At 33.3% G+C, this 16,708-nt stretch overlaps 1 protein-coding gene across 4 annotated transcripts in view; it reads left to right on the forward strand.

The window, feature by feature from the left end:
* The window catches only part of KLHL1 (kelch like family member 1), a 192,201-nt gene that overhangs the window by 116,391 nt on the left and 59,102 nt on the right, over positions 1-16,708 (forward strand). For all 4 annotated transcript variants that reach the window (XR_011679785.1, XR_011679786.1, XM_071431099.1 and 1 more), the window contains exon 5: positions 3,267-3,479. Coding sequence is in view for 2 of the 4 variants with exons in the window: in XM_071431099.1 (XP_071287200.1) it covers positions 3,267-3,479 (213 nt within the window). In the remaining 2 variants the exon portion in view is untranslated. The remainder of the gene's footprint in view (positions 1-3,266; positions 3,480-16,708) is intronic.

Below are 16,708 nucleotides of genomic sequence, written 5' to 3' on the forward strand. Positions count from 1 at the left end.
ATATTTTTCCACAATTAGCATATGAGAAATTATTGTGATAGAACAGCTAGCCATTGAAATATGCTTTGCTGCTCCAGATGAAATGAACCTCAAGGAGTTAAAACATTATCTAGGAAGATTTAAAATTCATTAGTCAGTTCAGGAAATGCTAATCAGTTGAAGGAGAGAGTTTTTACCTCAGAAGATCAAAAACCTGGATTCTATATATAAATCAGAATTATATATATTACATTTATATTATAAATAAGAATACATATGGTATATTTATAATATATATGGCATATTATAGGTATAAAACATAATCTATATTTGTTATTTTCTGAAATGCTCATGCCCATATAACATGAAATTTATGTAAGTCCAGATGTTTAGAGAAAGAGATTTGAGTTTATATGTTTTGTCTGAAAACTTTGTTTGATTCTGCAATCAGTACAGAGGCTGGAATAAGTTCTCTTTAAGCATGTATGCAGATAAAATACAATTTAAGATGTCCAAAAGAAACCTTAATCAAATCTAAAATTATTGTTCTGAAGTTAAAACTCCTGCTTGGAATGTTACTCTTAATAAATTAACTTCTGTGGGATTGTGGAATGTGTTCCATCATCACAGTGCTACTTTATAATATTAGGGCTTTGGATTAATATGCTATTGCAAAGTTTGCTGTTGGTTCCTATTAAGAGGTAGAGTTATTTCTTTTTTTTTATAATGGGATTTAATGTCAGTTGAACCAGGCTTAATTAAACTTTGTCTTATAAATCATTTTATTGAGAAGTGCAATGAAATCTTGTGAGTTTTATGACTTTTTAATTAAAATTAATTAAGCCAGCTTGTGGTTAAGTGCCTCCCTGCAAACTAGTTCCCTTACATTTCCAAGCAATTCTAAAATGTTCGAGACACAAATTTAAACTTTATCAGAAGGTAATGGTTTAAAAATTCGTTCCAGAAAAATCTACATTTTTAGGGACCTATTGACATTTAATGTAGTAATTTTAAAAATAATTGAGTTATGTTTTGATCCAATTATCAATTATGTTAAGGTAGCATACCACCATGGTCAATATAGGTCATGACCACATATACATCTTTCATTTTCTGTTGTGTCAGCATCCTATAAATTTTGAGTTAAAAAGCAACACATTGAGTTAAGTTGTACATATCAAACCATTCACAGTTATAATAATAAACATAATTTTCAACTTTGTAAAATTTATTCTATCTGTGCTTATGTATTTTATCTGTAATTACATTACAAATTTCAAGAAACTTCTATCTCATGATTTTGTCATGTCTATGTCTGCAATATTCATTTCTGCTGCCATATATAAAATAACATGCAGTTAATTTTTAATAAATATGTTTAAACAGTACATTTCTAAAAGTATGAATTTGGAGAATTAAAATAAGAGTTTCCTTCTATTGAATAAATCAGGGAAGGATAGCATGTGACATACTAGAGTCGGAGTATGCTTCTATTGTTGTAAGTCATGCACGTTATTTTCTTGTATTTGTTATAATGCCTTCTATTTCAGTTTTGATGACCAGTCAGTCTTTCCCCTGGTTGAGACACAATCAAGCAATTATAGGCAACATTGGTTGGATTTTGATATGCTAAAAACTGAATTTAAAGGGTATAACAGTGGAATAATCAATTTCCCTCAGTTTTGATGTTCTTACATTTAAGTCCTCCTTGACTGATGTTTTGTCATTCTTTCCCACTTCTCATCTTAAAAATTCTATCCAAAGCAGCATAACAAAATTCATTATTATTTTTCATAAATTAGATGTTGCAACTTACTGTTCCCAATACTGCTTTTTACATTTTCAGTTTACATAAAGATTTAGTTTTTCTTTTTTTTTTGTGCCTCCAATCTTCAATTACTTCACTTTTTTTCCGTCTCTAAATTGAGAATATGAAAACACACTTACAATTTCTCCATGGAGATAAAGCACCCTAAAAGAAATATTTGGACAAAAAATATCTGTAGAATTGTGATTCTACTGTGTCCTGTTGATGTAGAGTAGGTAGTTCAAGGAGGGTTTAATTCACTCCTTAGGATTCAGACAACTAAATGCAACACTTTTTTGGGGTTTGTTTGTTGTTTTTTGTTTGTTTTTAGTTTTTTTTATGTAGTTTACAGGGATTTTTTAAAAGGTTTTTAGTTATTCCTATTTTTATTTGTCCTGGTTCTGTCCAATTTTTTTTTGAGGTAGCCAGGAGTGAGGCATAACTAGGACACAGAAGCTAGTCTGTAAAACCTGATGTCATTGATTGAAGCGGGGAGAAAGGTCTCTTCCAAGGGAAAAGGGTTCTTTCTGGTTGAGTAAATGCAATAGAGGGATCCATCTGGTGGTGTCTGTTGGGGTTGGGGGGAGTGGGTGTGAGGGCTGTGGTTCTGTGGGAATCATTTCCTTTCTTGTCTCTGTCATTAGTATAGTTGCTGTTACTCCTTGTTTCCTTACCTCATTGCTGTTTCCTGTAAATTGTTCCTGTCTCAACCAGTGAGCTTTACCTTTTGTGCCTCCAATTTTCCTCTCCAGCCCACCGCAATGTGGAAGGGTGAGGGGAAAAGCAGGAGAGCAAGAGAGTGTCAGTGGTTCCAGTGTGGGCACTGAACTGGGGAGTACAGTTCCTAAACCACAACAGTACAATAGTTTTCAATACTGTGAGATCTTAATTGCTGTAAACTATTTACATGATAACTAGATATTAAAAATCTGTTCTGAACAATGTCAAAAAATAACCTTTAATTCATTATGTTGATGGTCCCCTCCCTCAGCCTTGTCATATGTGTAGACAGAAGTCTAGATATTCATAATACAACTATATGACTGACAAGTTATTTAAGAAATAGTGAAAGAAGTACAGTGAAAATATCCAGGAAAATGTAGTATGAGTATGTAAAGACTTACAATATATATTACATACTCATAGTATGAGTATGTAAAGTCTCACAATATAAACTCAATTACAACTGAATTTATAAAAAATTCAAACAATAGCCTTTACTAATTCTGAAAATTTTTAATTATGATACTATCATATAATCATATTGTTTTTGAAATATATTTATATAAGAATTGCAGCTATAGCTGTTGAACTCTAATACTTTATGTTTTGTTTTTCTCATATGAGCTGCAAGGATATGGCAAAGCATAGCCATATCTAGGTATGGCAGATATTGACTAATCCTATGGTTTATTAGCTTTAACATGGTTTTTAATTTTCTTGCAGTATTACTGAATCCGAATTACTTTTCTTTTCTCAGGAGAATATAATGGAAGTTATACGAAATCAAGAATTTTTACTTCTACCTGCTGAAGAACTCCATAAACTTCTTGCCAGTGATGATGTGAATGTTCCTGATGAAGAGACCATTTTCCATGCCTTAATGATGTGGGTGAAATATGATATGCAGAGGCGATGCAATGACCTAAGTATGCTGCTTGCTTATATCAGATTACCACTCCTTCCACCTCAGGTATTTTTAAAATTATGTAACCATGATCATAATAACAACAAGAATGTTATTGTGTCCTTGTGAAAACTCTCTCAGTTTATAATCTGCAATTTCTGAATACTCTGTGTGTTTAAAACCAAACCTGTTCAGAATCAGAAAAAAATAGTGGTAACCTTTTACACAGGGTGATCTCAATAAACTTGAGGATTGGACCAATACATTCACAAGAAGGGCAGAGTTGTGAAACTGAAGAGGAGTAACTGCAGATTTTTTAACATGCTAAGAAAAAACAGGTAGAATAATAAATATTTTCTGAAAAACCAACAAAACAGAACAAACAAACCAACAATAAAAAAACCCCAAATACATGGGATTTATACAGATAGCAGGCTGAGGATGAGTCAACAGTATGAATTAAGAAAACTCTGTATTGTTTTACAACACAAAAAATTCTGTCACCAGGCAATATGAAGTTATTATTCCCATAAAGTTATTATTCTCATAATACCTGGTGCTGCTAAGGCTGCACCTACACAATTGTTTCCAATTTTGTACCCCATGATTTGAAAGGCATAGGAACAAATTGGAGAAGATTCAGGGGTGGGCTACCAAGATGGTATGTCTAGAAAGAAGAAGAAGAAGTTTGCTTGTTCAAACTAGTTAAAAGGAGGCTAAGCAATGACCTAATAGCAGCTTAAGACCTTAAGGTAAGATCATGGAACCACAATCCTAAGCACATCACAAAATGTGAGACAAACTAACTTGTAGCATGGACAGTTCGGGTTGGACATTGGCTTGGGGAGGAATCACTTGGAATGCAGTGAACAAATGCAGCAGTTTTTTCAAAGGCCAAGTGACCTTCTTCATTGAAGGTTTTCCTGAATTAGCTAGACCTGATCACTAAATCCAGTGTTGGCAGAAGCCCTGATTTGAGTGAGTGAGCAGCCTAGTTACCTAGTTGACCTCTGGCAGTCATTTGGATCTCCATGCTTCAGCAGCTCCTTTTTTTTTTTTTTTTTTTCTTCTTTTCCCAGAGAACTAAGTAGCAATTCTTTTCCATAATTCCATACACTCAGTTCTCCTTTCAGTTAGTGTACTAGGCCTGGCTGGAGTGGAGTTAACTTTCTTCATGACAGCTGATAATAGCTGTCAATAGCCTTTACTAATTCTGACATGTGTGCTGTACTTTGCTGTCAAAGTACTTGACTTTATTTATCAATAATGTGCTTATTGATAAAACAGAAGGTGAGAGTAACCCATCCTGTTAATAGATCCCTTGGGGAGTGAAACAACTCTGAATGACTGTTGTTTTTAAAAGCACACATGTAGGCTGTATTGTAGAACAATTTGATTGCACAGAAAAACAGTTATATAACTAGTTACAATATAAAAGCATAAAAATATCACTTAAGAAAATATTTAAGAAAGAGAAGGAAGGCATCAGATTGGAAAGACCTTACCACCCACAGGCCTCAAGACAAGACTTGTTTGGGGCAATTTTGATGTCTGTTGAAGTGATGGTCACCATCTTGGTCAAAGTGACAGCTTCAGACCAGATGATGGAGGAAATCCCAATGAAATCCACAGCACAGGGAAGCTATTTGGTTTATATTCAGTTCAGGTAGGAAAGCCCAGGTACCTCGCTTGGAGTGGGGAATTTCAACTGGATGAGGTAATGTGGATCATGGGACACTTCTGGAGTTTTTGACACCTTCTAAGATACAGATGCCTATTACATCAATGAATTTGAGTCCCTTAAGACCCATTATGGCCCATCAGCAGAGATTGATACCTTCAAGGCTACGTGTGAATGCCCCAGTACTTCCCCAAAGGGGAGTTATCACAGCTGAGTCACTTGAGTAAGGACAAAGAGACGGCAGTGTGCCTTGCACGATTTGCCTCTGTCCTTATCTGGTTCAACACCAGCTGTAGCCTGAGGTGTCAGCTGTGCTCTCCCACTGAACCTGGGAGGTTACTTTGCACATCAGCAGCTTGTCCCTGATTGTTTGAGCCATCAGCATTCCAATCTCTCTTCCAGTGTCACTTCTGGGGTGCCCCCTTTATCTCATCTCAAGTTCCCCTCACAGTCCAAATTCCAGTTAGTAGGCATATTTAGGGAGATATGGGTTTTGATGGTCACAGATGAACAGCTGGATCTTTGCAGTTTTCTATAGTGGGCAAAAGTCCTCCAATGATTTTAGCAATGGTTAAGCCATCAACCATTTCAGTCTCTTACACAGTGCTGGTAACACATTTTGGCTATTGCTGAGCTGCCTTTATATAGCAAGGAGGTAGGTGACTAGGGAGCTGGGTACATGAAAAGAAAAAGGTTTAAAAACTCTTTATGAAGAAATTTAGAAATAAATGTTTTACAGTGCAATACTGGCAATTCTCTTGAACTTTCTGTTCAATTTAATCTAGAAATTGAGTCTTATACACTGGTGCTGCTCTGTAATTGAGAACTGCATCATAAATATATCAATTGTAATGCTAAAAAAGTAAGGTCTTTTTCAAAATTAGAATTAAGACATAACAGAATTTCAACAAAAATTATTGAGAACTGAAAGTGAAATTTTACTTTTTTTATTACCAAAAGGGTTTTTGGTTTTTTTTTTTCTGCTGTGGTTTATACTTAAATATGTATCAAATAAAACCCTCTGTCATTTTCATTGCACTGAAAATTAACCAAAGATTTCTCTGGAAAGAAGCCAGATCAAAATTAGCAGCTCATCATTGGACCTTTGGAAAAAAAACCAAAAAACAACTGTTTTCATTCCTTACTTTTAAATTAACTTTATAAAGAGGAAGTCAAAGACTACAGAAGTTATTGACAGACTGGAAAGATTGTACTGAGATCCACTTAAAATGAAGGTTTAAATTTACAGTCTGAGTTTCCATGATACTTCATTTCACTCTCAAGGTACAGTAATTATATTGGCAATGTAGTCAGACTTAAGCAGTACAATATTAAACATTGTAATTCATAATCCAGTAGATAAATTTAGGAGAAGGCAAGCCAGTGTTAACTTGTTAAAAGGAAACTATAATGAAGCTGAAAATTAAATAATAGAATCTGCAATGTTGCCATAGAAACTTTTTTGTTTCTTTGATTTTCTTGGAACCATCTTCTAAACTAAAATGATTCTTATCTCGTCATTCAAGTCAAGAAAGAAAGACTGGTGGCTTGGCCAACATAAGAACTTATTTCATGTTATAATAGGTAATAATATATGTAATAAGCAGTATTATATAATAGATAATACAATAAAACACTTTTCAAAAGGTGTTCCAGATATTTAATGTTCATCTGTACAGAAAACATAATTTATGCTAGTTTTTATTCTTAAGGGATTTTGGGAGAGTAAAAATGTGGTGGCATCCTTATACCTTGTTAATGCTGAAGTATTTTAGATCATTTATTTGAATTGTTCATTCAAGCTTATCAAATATTTTTCCTGTGACTTTTGATAGCATTTTTTACAGAGAGTAACTTAACAAGCAAATTAAGAAACAAGCGAAAACTGTATTTAAGAGGACCTTTTTTCAGTTCGTCAAAAAAAGTATAAGAAACTACTTTTGTGCCTGAATGGTGCCACTGTTGTCCTCAATTTTCAATTTTTGAATGCATTTTAAATAAAACCCTTTTAATGTTAAAAAACCCTAACAAAATTAGTACATGTAAAACAAAACAGAAACACTACAGATAATTTATATACAGGTGTCTGTGTGTTTGTGTGTGTATGTATTTTTTTACATTATGTGATAAACATATACACAATCACAGAATCAAAAGACAGAATGCCTAAGGTTAGAAGAGACCTCTGAATAACCTCTGTTCCAAAACTTCTGCTCAAGCAGAGATAACCTAGAGCCATTTGCACAGGACTCTGTCTAAACAGTTTTAAATAATTCCAAGGATTTTGCCAGTGCTTAGTCACCCTAACAGTATTAAAGTGTTCCCTGATGTTCAGAGGAAACCTCCTGTGTTTCAGTTTGTGCCCATTGACTCTCATCCCCCAGGCACCACTGAAAAAAAGTCTGGATCTCTCCTTTATGCACCTTCTCTTCAGGTATTTATGAATCTTACATTAATAAGATTTCCTAAAGGCTCCTCTTTTCTGGGATAAACTGACCCAGCTCTCTCAGCATTCCCTTATAGGAGAGTTGCTCCAGTGCCTTCATCATCTTTGTGAGCCTTCATTGTATTCTCTGTGGTATGTTCATGTCTCTCTTGTACTGAGGAGTCTAGAATTGGACACAGCTCTCCTGATTTGACCTCTCCAGTACTCACTCTAGGGGAAGAATCATTCTTGACTTACTGACAATACTTTGTGTATTGCAGATAGTGCAGCTCCAGATACCACCTGCCTTCTGAGGCAAGGGCACAGTGCTGGCTCCTGTTCTGCCAAGCTGCTTTCTGGCTGGGTGCCCCACGGCATCTATTAGTGCATGAATGTACATTACACATGCACATATAAAAAAAAAAAAAAAAAAAAATATACATAGGAATTTATTTAATTCTTTTATAGTAGAATGTAGTAAGGAACCCTTTTCTTAGAAGTGAAAACCTATAGTTGTGGAAAGATATATACAATAAAGTATGATTAGAACAGCTGAAGGTGTTCTTACCTTGTTCCCTGATGACATGTGATATAGTGATTGCCATTCCCACCCCTCAGGGAGCAAAACAGTTCATCTAAAACCTCACTAATTGTGCATAGACAAAAGTCTAACCTTGTCTGCAGGTGAAGCTGAAACATTAACTTCTGACCATGAAGTTAAGAAGCATAGAAGAGATTATATCGATGACACTAAACTCTCCTTTTTTTTTCTCTCTACATTTCACAAAAGACAATAATTTATTCTATGTTTGTATCTCCTGTTCCCTGACTCAAGCTGTACTGTGAAACATTCAATGCAATGCAGCAGCATAGTTGAGCCTCTGCCTGTTTTGATTACTAATGATGTAATCTCATTTACTGAGACGAAAACCTGGTTTCTGCTTTTTGTTTGTACACAGTGTAATGTATCTGATAATGTTGATGCTGCAGCATGAGCCAAGAATGTGTGCAGCTTCTGTTGGGCTAAACATTATTTTTATGGTGTTTTTTAAGAGTGTGAGAAGTTGCTAATGATACCTGGGCAGCTGAAGAAATTTGCAAGCAAGGGAAGTTAACACAATACTGAGTACCTAGAATAGCATGACAGTAAAGATGACGATGTTTAGTGTTTTTAAGCGAAGATGTGCATGATGAAAAGAGCACAAATATTTCCTTATAGAAATGCTTAAGTTAAAGCTAATTTGTATTCCACCGGTGTCCTGGGTTTATAAAGGCTGTTATTTGCATCTGCCTGTAACAGTAGATCACTGGATTAACTAGGAAAGCTAAAAAACAGCATAAAGCAGAGGTATTACTGTCTTTTCCTCTGTAACCCTTTTAATAATATCACTTGCAGAGGCTTGCAAATCACATCAGTAGGATAATGCATAGTCTTTGGGTATTAAATACACTGTGGCTCAGATCCAGTGAATCTGTTATAGGTATCTAAATTAGATTTCTTGCCCAGGAGCAGAAACAATGCAGTCCTTATAAAATGAAGTATTTAAATACTGTGTAAGCCACTGGAGAGAAAGTGAACAGATCCCCATGAGTTTTCTTATTTCTACAGAGATGCTGTAGGTAAACTGTAGGAAGCACTGAGCCTCTAAAATCCCCTTAGAATTCACACATTACATCTGACTGTACATGATCTTAAAAATGCATATGAATTTGCATGTAATAATTGAGTAGAAACCCTTTAAATCTTAGCTTAGATAACTGATGATTATGTAAACTTGTAAATTCCTTCCACAATGCAGCTGGCATTTGGCAAAGAAGTATTTCTTTGTGCTACTAAAAAAACCCAATTAACCAAGCAGTTGTCAGACAGGTTCCTTAAGTTTTGACCTTTTCAATATATATTGAGCTAGAGAAAACAATTGAAGGTTCCTTTGCTTAGCAAAAAAAGGAGGATATCATTCTATGGAGGATATCATTCTATGTCAGTCAATCTTTAAATTTGTCTTTGAGACCGGTTCTCTGTTGCCAGTGTCACTAAACAAGTGCAGCTGATAAGAACTCACACTTGAGTAGAGTTCTAGGCTTTTAAGGTTGGTTCAAACCTACTGGTCTGGGGTAAATCCTAAGGGTGTCTGTAAACTCTGTCAGTCTCTGCAACATTTTGTAAATTCTTTCAACCATTTCTAAATAATTGAATACCAGGAGATTATAACTTGAATCTGAAAAGTCTGAAGGTATGATTCAGTTTCTTGTTCACCTATGTGTGCAGGCTTCTCCACATCAGCTGGATTCCTAACCTCTCACTATAACCAATAAAGATCTGGTGCACTTCCCAACACATAGGAGCAAAACTGTGTGCTGATTTGACAAGTTCCATGGATTATCATGCTGCCTGGCTCCAAGCAATTTTTCTTGAAACATTCCCTTCTAAATCCAGTTCTATATTTACTGTCTCTGTGTGGATTCTTAGACACCCTGTGGCATCTGAAATGGTGCTAAATGCTTGGTTTTGTGCAAGTGGCCTAAGCCAATTAAACCAAGCAATATTTTTAAAGAAATATTTATGTTAATTTAAAGCAAACAAAGATAAATTAATTACCTTAAGAATTAATAACTTCCCAGCCCTCAAAAAAAAAATTCTTCAAGCTTCTAGGATGATCTCCATATTCCTCTCTTAAGTTATCAATGCAATAAAAATTTGGGCTTGAAATTTCAGTTGCCTGTATAATGACAATTACTTGAGTATAGCCAGTAGAAACAAGATAAGCTGTTATGTTTTTACTTTTCTTATATAGATCATATACTAAAGCTAGCTTTTAAACTTTTTTATAGCAGCTTCTCTGGCAGTGGATGTAGCTTGTCAGCTAATACTTTACCTGAATAAAGAGGATACTTCAATGCAGTGTGCAAGATACAGTCTGAAGGATTTTTTGTTGTGCCTTTTAGATAGTTCTAAAATTGTCAAAAAGTCCTGTCAACATGGCTGGGATGTTTATTTTTTTTTTTGTGTGTGTAAATAAATTACATGTGAACATTTGTAAATAGTGAAAATGATAACTGCTCAACTTCATTTCCAAATACATTTTATTATCAGTTTAGTAAATACCAGTAAATATCAGTAAAGTTTTAGTAAATGCTTTGAAGTTGTCACAAGTTCTGTTCAAATAAAAGAGTGTGGCAACATAATTCTATAATACTATTTCTTTATGCAACACAGGCAACTTACCTCGCTTTTTATTCAGTTTCTCATGATATACTGAGCATATGGTTCGCTACTAAATATTTTAGGGTAAATTTATTTAATGGAAGACTGGATTTCCACTAATTAAATCACATCTTCACATGGTCATAAAATGCAAACTTGTGTCACTTAAATTTATTCTGTTTTGTGAAATATTTAGAACAATAATTTTATAAAGTATGTTTCATACATATCCCCACTAGAATGTATAGACTGTGTCCATGTGAAAACACATATTTATGAATAAATTAGACTATATTAACTAAATAATCAATTAGAAGCTCTGGTCATATAAATAAGAGAATATCTTTCTTTGACCTTTGAAATAGCATCATTCTTAAATGAGTTACATTCATAATACAGTTACATTTACATAAAATGATGTCTTCCATTTGGAGAAGACATGTTTTGCCTTTTGCTTATGTTTTTACAAGGTCATATGATCTGTAGTCATTTTTTGGCGGGTTTATATCTTTTTCTCTCTTACTGATTGTCAGATTGACAGTCATATTGTCATGGGTTGCCCCTGGCTGGATGCCACTCTGCCCTCCCCTCCAAAACTGGACAGGGGAGAGGAAGCATTATGCAAGGCTCGTGAATTGAGACAAGTTTTGCTGTTAGTTGTTGATGTTCCATGAACCATGCTTCCAGAGGTCATGCAAATATAACTAATTGAACGTAATTAGGACAAAGATCAGTCACGATTTCAGCAATCGTTAACAGGGAGTTTTAGAAGCAAAAACCATTATTGCTGTTGATGTCATTGAAATTCATCGCTCTTAAGTGAAGAAGGAAGGAATGTACCCTCTGTAATGTTAAGTCCCTATTTTTTGTAGTGTAGTGCTCTTTTCTGCTTTCTTCCTTGTCCCTTAGATTGATTCAGCATAATAGACAAGCACAATATAACACACATTTTCGTTTCTATTTTTTTTTATTTGAGTCATCAACATTTCAGAGATTGTGAATGTCTTAAAAGAATTCTTCCTATTCAATATTTTTAATATTTAAACATTAAATATACTGTCTGGAAAAGTTGTTTAAATACAGTCCCCCTTCTGTGATGTTTTCTTATCCATCTTTTTTGCCTGCTTCTAAGACTGAAGACTGTATTTGAATCAGGAGAGCATTATTTATGGGAAAAAAAAGCTTCTTTTATGTTCCATTTCTTTGTACTTATTCTCATATTAGAATTTTATTAAAATTACATCAATTCTGGTAGACTACAGCTTACTGCAGTTAAGAGGTAACTACAGTAAAAAAATAAAAAGCCAGTAATTTTCAAATATGGGCTGTTAGTTGTTATTGACTGAATAATGTTTGTATGCCATTTGTTAGCATCTGTCGTGCTTTTATCTAATCTCATATTTATCACTTTTAGAAGAAAAAAAAAAAAAGAATTCAATTCAGAAGAACTTCAAATAAAGACATCTGTCTTCAAACAAAAGGAGACCAGACAACATTTTGTCAAAGGCCAACCTTTTTGTTGCTTCTAGTGTTGGGGCATTTTTTATATTTTCTCTTATTTTAAATGTGATTTGTGTTTTATTAAGTTTTGTTTCACCTTCTTTTGAATGAAATGTGACCTTTTGAATGCAATCTGACATTTTATTATTTCTTATGTAGTATGGCAAAATATACATAGCTCTCGGAATTATGAACTTAATTTTTTCCTCAAGGAGTAGAGAAGAAAACCTGCAGGTGCTTTACAAGACATTAATCTTACCTAACTTTATCTAGAAACTTAATATTTACTTTCAGAAGCAATTTATCTTGAAATAAAGATATTTTTCTTCATTTTCTGTAGAATAAGCATACCGTGATGAAGTAAAATGTAGATCTGGGCATCAGTAGAATTGTGTAGTAAGCTTGCATCTTAGATTTTGCCCTCATTATTTCAGTCTCTCTGTAAAATACATAGATTTATAAAATTGTCATGAAAAGATGCCACTGGAGGCAGAAGCTGGGGTGGGAGGGTTGAAAACAATTTCTCTTTTCCTAAAGTGAATAACATTTGAATCAATAATACATCCAGTTGATAAGTCAATTGGTCAAATTAGTACCAGTTTCAAAGACAGACCTGGTTGTACAAGGAATTCAACAAAAGGCAATATGTGTGCCAAAAAACTGTGGGCATATTTATAAATTAAGTTAAAATTTTAACAATGTCGTAAAAGACAACATGGGTTTTCTTATAGAAAATAGTACTGAAGATTATAATAAATGAGATTGCTAAACCATAAGCTTTGGAGAAGAGTTAATGTTGTGAAAGTGATTTCAATACCACGGTTTAATTACTTGCCACAGATGCTACCAATGAATGTTCCAATTCCATTACATAGTTTATTTGAGAGGAAGGGGGAAAAAGACAGTTTCTTTATTTCTGTATCAAACGTACAGCCTCAGGGAATGTGTGTTCACATGGTTGAAGGTTTCACTAGTAAATTCTTTAGGGTAATCTAATGGTAAGTTAAAGAAAACAAGCTTCAACTATGCTATATTAATTTTTTGGTTTGGATTTTGTACCCTGATGTGGGGGAGGAATAGGGAGGACTTGGTTATAACTGAAGGGTAGGAAGGTAGTTTAAAATTTCTTCTGAATATGGAATAATATTTTATGTGTTGGGAAAAAGGGATTGCAAATCAAATGAATACTGAATAGATGTCCTCTGCCAGTGACTATGACTATGGTCATCAAAACTGCAAGCTTAGTAGATGTCAGAATTTGGATTTCAAAGAGAAAACACAATTGGATCTTTTTTTCCAAAATTCCAGTCTGAGACTAATCATTATTATTGATATGTGACTGATCTCTATGCAATATATTATCACCTGCATGCATGCAGAGATCACAGACTTGCATTGAGATCTGTGGTGTCTAAGCAGTAAATCCTGATGTAGATTATTTGTAATAGAAATGATTAGCGACATGTTTCTAGGAAAAAACTGGTCTTAAAGATCCTTAGTCTGCTGCATCTTATTGCTGAGAAGAAAATAATCTTTGAGGATACAAAAATCTGAGGGATTTAGTATAGTCTTTCTTCCTGAGTTGGTTGAGCAGCTGGCTTGACTAACACATCATGAATAATTTAGTCCATAAGCAAGACAAATATTGAATTTCATATACTGAATATTTGTTGTACTACAGAAAAATGCCTGGAAATCTCTGTGCTAAAAACTTTACTGAAATCATTAATTAAACATGAATAAGGAAAAAAAAAGCATTTAAAAGAGATCCAGAATGTTCGATGAGCTGAAAAAAGATGGTAGAAAACAAAATGAGATGTGATAAATTTGAGGTATTATTAAATGCAGATATTTTTCATTATTTTTTTTTCTAAGACAAAATATTGAAATTACTGTTTTAAAAGCTAGCAAAACCTCAAATGAAAAATTAGAAATAAGCTTTAAAAAAAAATTCAATATAAGGCTCCTGATTACAAGTCAAGTGAGTAAAGCAGATGGTTATGTTGGATTTAGCTCAATACATTCAATTCCTAGCAAAACAAAAAGGTTGTTTGTTGATGTTGCAAAGGTTCCTATGGATCAAATGGAATATATAATGGAGTTGAAACTTCAGGTACATACAGGATCAGTTTGAGACCTTGTGTTTTCTATGTTTAGAACTCCCCAAAAAAGTTAACAAATTTTATAGTTTTTTCATTGTTTAAAACCTAAAGGGCAGCCTGAGGGATTGTTTAAGTGTTTTCATTTTCTTTATATAAAATCTAATTGCAAATGAGGATCTGTATAATAAATGACACTATTGATAATATCTCAGAATGCAAATATTCACAGAAAATTCTATGACTGAAGTGCATTTTACTTTCAAGATATAGTAATTTAAAAGAAAGAGTTAAGTGATATATATCTTTGCAATAAATTCACAATTATACAATTCTTGATGTTGTACCTTCTGTTATGAAAAGCAAAGGGGGTTTTTGTGTACAAAACTGTCCCAATTTTCCATAATTTTTGATGGTTTTTATGATGACAATTAAAAATTTTAGTCTGAACTTTTAAAGGTTTTTAAATTTATTCTTGTTCTCTGAATATAATTCTTAAACATTGTAACAATGTTAATGTTTAATAAATAGTCCCAATTATTTTCTCACATAAACAGTGCAAATGTGCTGCTCTTCTCACTCCTGTTTCCTTAGGATTTTTTTCATGAATACCTAATTTAGTATGTATAAAAATAAGACTTGCTGTATATTTTTCCTTTTGAAAATATTATTGATGACTAAAATATCTTGCTGATTTTACTTTTCTTTACTATTTTTTTACTTTATTTTTCTGAATAGTTAATAATATTACTAGTGGACATCACTTACATTTCTAGTGTAAGCATGTAAATTAATACCTTGCATTGTCAAGACAGTCATAATGATCTCTTACTAAAATCTGTTCTTTTCAATGATAAATGTTAGGCAGAATATTTAGTTAATATTGAAATAGCAATAATTAATCAGATATTGAAAGAAGCAAACCATACTTTAATTCTATTCCCCAGTACCTGTGATTAATTTTCATAACCTCATCCCAGGCAAGACCATCAAATTGGTAAGAAAACATGCTGTAAATTTTCAACTGAAATTTTCAACTGTAGTTGCTTAGGTCACTATTAAGCCCATCCCATTAATTCAAAGGTTTTTAATGAGGAAGTTCAAATAGATTAAAAAATAGTCTTTATACCAAAAAAAGTGCTATCCAATTGAAGTAGCTAAGAGTTTATTCCTTATGTAAAGAAAGAATTAGCACTTCTTGGGGGACTTTTTTTTCATTCATGTTTGCAGTGAAACATAAATAGCCTGATTTTTCTTAAAATGGGTATGTTTATATAAAACTGTAATCAGAACGGCAATTAATTAAGTTGAAACTTGCAGTTGCAATAATATTACAGGCATTTCCTTCAACTGTCTTAGAGTCAGAAAACACAAAGTGTCAGCAAATTTATTCCTTTCACCACATTAATCAATAGAAATGCTTGTATTCATATGGTAATATTTTGATATAGGAATCATGACCTCTAGCAGCTCTAGACAGATAAAAATTCTTCAAATTGAAGCTTTGTCCATAGAAATACAGCATTTCCTAACATCTTGAGCAGCTTGAGCATGGTAAGACTTTGAAAGTATACTGACAACTATTTCTGTAGAAAGTTTCAAAGCAGTATTTTTATTCTTTCCAGAAACTCATATAAAACCTTTATTTGCTTTTCATTTTAAACTGTACAAAGAACAATCATGACCTTACATTTCAGAATTCTATTCTTTCCTAGCAGCAGCATTACTGTGATCATCAACAATAACCAGCTGTAACAAATCTGTACGTGGAAGAAGACTCATAAAAGGACAATGATGGCTAATCAAACTTCTCTCTTGAAAAATATTCAAAATGCAAACTTTAGGTCATTAATTCTTCAGGATTTTGTTTCATATGGTAATGTGATTCTCTGACTCAAGGTTGTCAAGTGACTTGGGATATATTTTGGATCAAGGAAGAGACTTGTGGACTTTTTTAAAATGAAATGTGCCATGAAAATCCACATTTCATTTATTCACAATGCATTTAGAGGACATTTAACTTTTTGTTCTTCTGTTATAATTATTAATACTATTAAGATAATTCTAATCCTCTATTCTGTGTGACATTGGCATGTAAGTTTCTAAGGGCACAGAACTCTTTAGGGTTTTTCAGAGGGAAAATGCATCTAGAAACTGGGATAATTTTTAGAGAACTGGAAGTTGCTTTCTACCTGTGAAAAAATTAATATGTTTGGGTATTAAATTTAATCCTAATCAGTGGTGTACAGAGTAATTATATGTTTTTAAGGACTATTCAAGATTCGAAATCATAATAAACACTCATGGGCAGATACAGACCACATAATGCATAACTTTGAATGATGCTGTCCCTCTTTTGGAAATATCTATCTCTTGGATTACAGA

This window comes from Agelaius tricolor, unplaced genomic scaffold (genome assembly GCF_023055355.1).
Source record: "Agelaius tricolor isolate 1412-34295 unplaced genomic scaffold, bAgeTri1.0.p SCAF_7, whole genome shotgun sequence".
Taxonomy (NCBI): Eukaryota; Metazoa; Chordata; class Aves; order Passeriformes; family Icteridae; genus Agelaius; species Agelaius tricolor.